Source organism: Cucurbita pepo, chromosome 11, assembly GCF_057944985.1.
Source record: "Cucurbita pepo subsp. pepo isolate OVF chromosome 11, ASM5794498v1, whole genome shotgun sequence".
In the NCBI taxonomy this organism is placed as follows: domain Eukaryota; kingdom Viridiplantae; phylum Streptophyta; class Magnoliopsida; order Cucurbitales; family Cucurbitaceae; genus Cucurbita; species Cucurbita pepo.
In genome coordinates, this window is record NC_141808.1 from 5,721,399 (window position 1) to 5,725,285 (window position 3,887).

General features: G+C 38.4%; 1 protein-coding gene across 1 annotated transcript; it reads right to left on the bottom strand.

Annotated features, from left to right (window-relative positions):
- Positions 1-1,020: 1,020 nt before the first annotated feature.
- Positions 1,021-2,322, bottom strand: LOC147790161 (uncharacterized). Its single transcript, XM_087128356.1, has 3 exons — positions 1,993-2,322; positions 1,536-1,918; positions 1,021-1,408 (listed from the first exon to the last, which is right to left on the bottom strand). The coding sequence occupies exons 1-3, from the start codon at positions 2,320-2,322 to the stop codon at positions 1,021-1,023; spliced, it is 1,101 nt and encodes a 366-aa protein (XP_086984482.1).
- Positions 2,323-3,887: the final 1,565 nt, after the last annotated feature.

Here is a 3,887-nt window from a genome sequence, read left to right on the forward strand (position 1 = left end):
TTGATATATCTCAAGGTCCATTGAGCCGCATCAAAATAAGGCTTATTCAGACTTTGCATATGTTGAAATAAAAGCTCGCTCTGATACTAATTTGTTAAAATAGCACTCATGATATTGTGAAGAGATGTGAGAGGGGAGAGACAAGGAGACAAGGAATTCTGAAAAACCCTTTTTCTATTACACTGTACTTAAATGAGACAATTTCTCTGTGCTTGCTCTGCTTTTTACGATGGAAAATATACTAATTTATAGGTTTTTTTAAAGGCTAAAATTGATTACCCATATGCCATCATTTTCTAACCCATTCTTGCTGAAACAGTTATTGGCCTCTCATTTTTCCTTTTGACCTTTTCTTTCAACGACCGAGTTCCAAAGCTCAGTAAAATTAATAAAAAAATAAAACTACCTTTTTCATTTAAGTTTATTCCAACAAAAGTCCTTCATAAACTTAAATGTTATATTCAATGATTCCACCTGCGCCGTTTTCATTTTCTCGAGCTCAGTCGTGGTTTCTTCAATTTCCTCTCCATGTCCTCGAGTGGCAAACTAAACTTGTCCTTTTCTGACGAGACTTCATTTGGAGTTTCTCGAGAACAGCCCATTTGAGACATCAACTCCTCATTTCTCCCGTTCTCAGCCACGCTCGACTCAGATGTCATAGTTTCGTTCAGTTTGCTCAATTCCCTTCGCAAGTCTACAATGACATTTTCAACTTCCATTTTTGCTTCCTCCATTTCGGCTTTATCACAGGTGAGTATCTCAATCGTGTATCGTAAATTCACTGCCTCCTGTTGGACCTGATTCAGGTTCCCGTCGAGCGAGCCTCTCTGTTGAGTTAGCATCTCTATATCTTTCTCCTCTCTCACTAGCTTGTCCACTAGAGCATTAATCTCCATTAACAATCCATTCTCTTTCTCCACACCTCAACTTTCTTCACAAGTTCAGAGATTACGTTCTCATTCTCTTCCTTCTCCTGTTTGAGATAGGAGGAACTCTCACTCAGCTTAGCAACTTCCTTCTCTAACCTTTCAACTTCATTTCTAACTCATTCTTTTCTTCTTCCATTCTCATCCTCTTTCTTCTTTCTTCCTCAAATTGCCTTTCCGGCCATTGGAGCTCTCTCTCTTTGAACTCAAGCTCTCTGTTATCTGGTTGTTCATTCTTCTTTGATTTTCTCGTCTTTGATATTGTGATTTCGCCAAATCCACTGCATATTACCTCATTTCCAACAGTTTCTACCGCCTCACGACTACCGCCATCGTCTTTAGGGCCGCCGTGTTCTTTTGTTTTCAGCTCTTCATTTTGGGCTATCAAGAGAATGCCTTCGTTTGTTGCGTCACCCAAAACTAGGTTGATCGTTTCTTCCACTTTTTTCTTGGCTCGACAATCTCTTGCAAAATGCCCCACCCTGCCACAATTGTAACATATGTTGGAGTTACAATCATTCGCATAATGACCATATTTTTTGACATTTATAACACTGGATGTTGGAATAATATCATTGACTGCGTCCTTGATTGTGTCCTCTTCCACGCCAATTTGCTTGGCTCGATTGTCTCTTCTCCTTATAATGTTCTTCATTGCTGCTGCCTTGACCACCTCGACCATTTTCACGACTTCCACGACCTCTACCTTGAATGGTTTGAGAGTAAAGTACCCTTTCATCTTTTATTGATGCCTTGGTTTGAAGTGCTTGATTGAGTGACTCCTTCTTCTTCTTCTTATGTTGCTCGTGTGCCTCGAGAGAATCGACGAGCTCATCGACTGTGAACTTCACTAGGTCCTTTGACTCTTCTATCGCACATACAACATTCTCGAAGTTGTTGGTTAATGACCTCAAGATCTTCTCCATAACCCGTGTCTCGGTAACATTTCTCCATTTCGATTTAGTTGATTTGCCACGGTCTGTACTCGCATCCTATAGTCAGATACATTTTCTGACTCCTTCATCTTCATGCTCTCCAACTCACCACGCAGAGTTTGGAGACGCACTTGCTTGACTCGGTCGGTTCCTTTCAACACGTTTTCTAAAGTGAACCACACTTCTTTTGAAGTAGTTGCCCTGGCAATCTTCTCAAAGCTCGACTCGTCAATAGCCCAGAATAGCATGTATAATGCCGCCTTATCCTTTGATCGTAATTCTTTTAACGCCTTGTTTTGCGCCGCCGTATAGCCCGTGGTATCCTTTGGTTCTTTGAAACCTTCTTTGATCACCTCCCATGCGTCTTGAGAATCGAGAAGAGCTTTCATTTGGATGCTCCAATTCTCGTAGTTCGTCTTCGTTAATCGCGATAACGGCATTTGACCCATCATATTCGCCATCGGCTCTGATACCAATTTGTTGAAATAAAAGCTCGCTCTGATACTAATTTGTTGAAATAACACTCATGATACTGTTAAGGAGATGTCGATAAGGGAGAGACAAGCAGACAAGAAATTCTGAAAAACCCTTTTTCTATTACACTGTACTGAAATGAGACAATTTCTCTCTACGCTCTCCTTTTTACAATGAGAAAACAACCTAATTTAAAGGTTTTGTAAAGGGTAAAATTGGCTTGCCATCATTTTCTAACCTACTATTCTTAAATAGTTATTGGCCTTTCATATTTCTCTCTCTCCTTGCTCTCTCTCCTTGCTCTGCTTTTTACAATGAGAAAACAACCTAATTTAAAGGTTTTGTATAGGGTAAAATTGGCTTGCTATCATTTTCTAATCTACTATTACTCAAATAGTTATTGGCCTTTCATTTTTCTTTTTTGATTTTTTTTTAAAGGATGAGTTTCAAAGCTCACCATAATTAACAAAATAATAATAATAATAATAATAATAATAATAAAACTAGCCTTCTCATTTAACTTTATTCTAACACCAAATACTGGCTAATGACTCCAACTTCATTTTCAAACCCATTTGGTTGGTTCATATAGATCTCTTGGTCCAACTCTCCATGCAAGAATACATTTTTCATATCTATCTACCAAAATTTCCAATCTTTATTTACCACAAGTGTTGGAGGAACTTGTACGATAGTGATCTTCGCCATTGGACTAAACATTTCATCATAGTCTAGTCCACATTCTTGAGAGAACTTTGGATCTAAAGTCCGAGCTTTGTATCTCACGATTGATCCATCTGGGGTATACTTTATTTTGTAAATCCACATGCAAAAGATAGATTTAACATCTCCTCGTCTTGACACTAGTTTCCAAGTTTGATTTTGCTCCAAGTCTATAATTTCTTCCTCCATTGCCTGCTACAAGCCAAATTTTTGTTTAGTTATTTTTAGTGGGTTTTAAATTCAAAAGTTAGTGATAAAGGAAAAGTCTAAAGTGTTGAAGATGAAAGACCAAGAGTCTTTCTAGGAAATAGTGGCGTCTTATGGCTCAGGAAATAGTTGCATTCTTCTCGCTATAATTAATTTTAGAAGATCATCTGAATGCTTCTAACTACATTGTTGTTTTGATTGTGAAGAAGTAGACAGAAAAAAAGAAAAAAGAAAAAAAAAACAGAGACGTAATAGAAGAGGGTTTTTCACATAAACAGAGGGTCTCTCCACTCTCAAAAGAAAAAATAGTGTGCGTGAGATTTCTTTCACAAATTGGTCGCGTTGGAAGTCGTGGTCGTGGAAATGGTCGCGGTGGTCAAGATAGCAGTCATGAAGGATACTATAAGGAGAGGGATAGTCGAGCAAATAAAATTAGCGTGGAAGAGGACGCAATCGAGGAAGAGGTAGCAGATCAATTTATTCCAACATTCAGTGCTACAAATGTCACAAATTTTTTCACTATGCGAATGATTGTAACTCCGACAAATGTTACACTTGTGGTAAAGTGGGGCATTTTGCAAAAGTTGTCGAGCCGATAAAAAGGTAGAAGGAACAACCAACC

What these genes read in the sequence shown, in the direction of transcription:
- LOC147790161 (XM_087128356.1), bottom strand. Translation starts at nt 2,322, where the DNA reads ATGGCGAATATGATGGGTCAAATGCCGTTATCGCGATTAACGAAGACG. An exon ending in GAACCGACCGAGTCAAGCAA is followed by an intron (nt 1,919 to 1,992) that starts GTGCGTCTCCAA and finishes ATCTGACTATAG; the next exon opens with GATGCGAGTACAGACCGTGG. An exon ending in CAATCGAGCCAAGCAAATTG is followed by an intron (nt 1,409 to 1,535) that starts GCGTGGAAGAGG and finishes CAATTGTGGCAG; the next exon opens with GGTGGGGCATTTTGCAAGAG.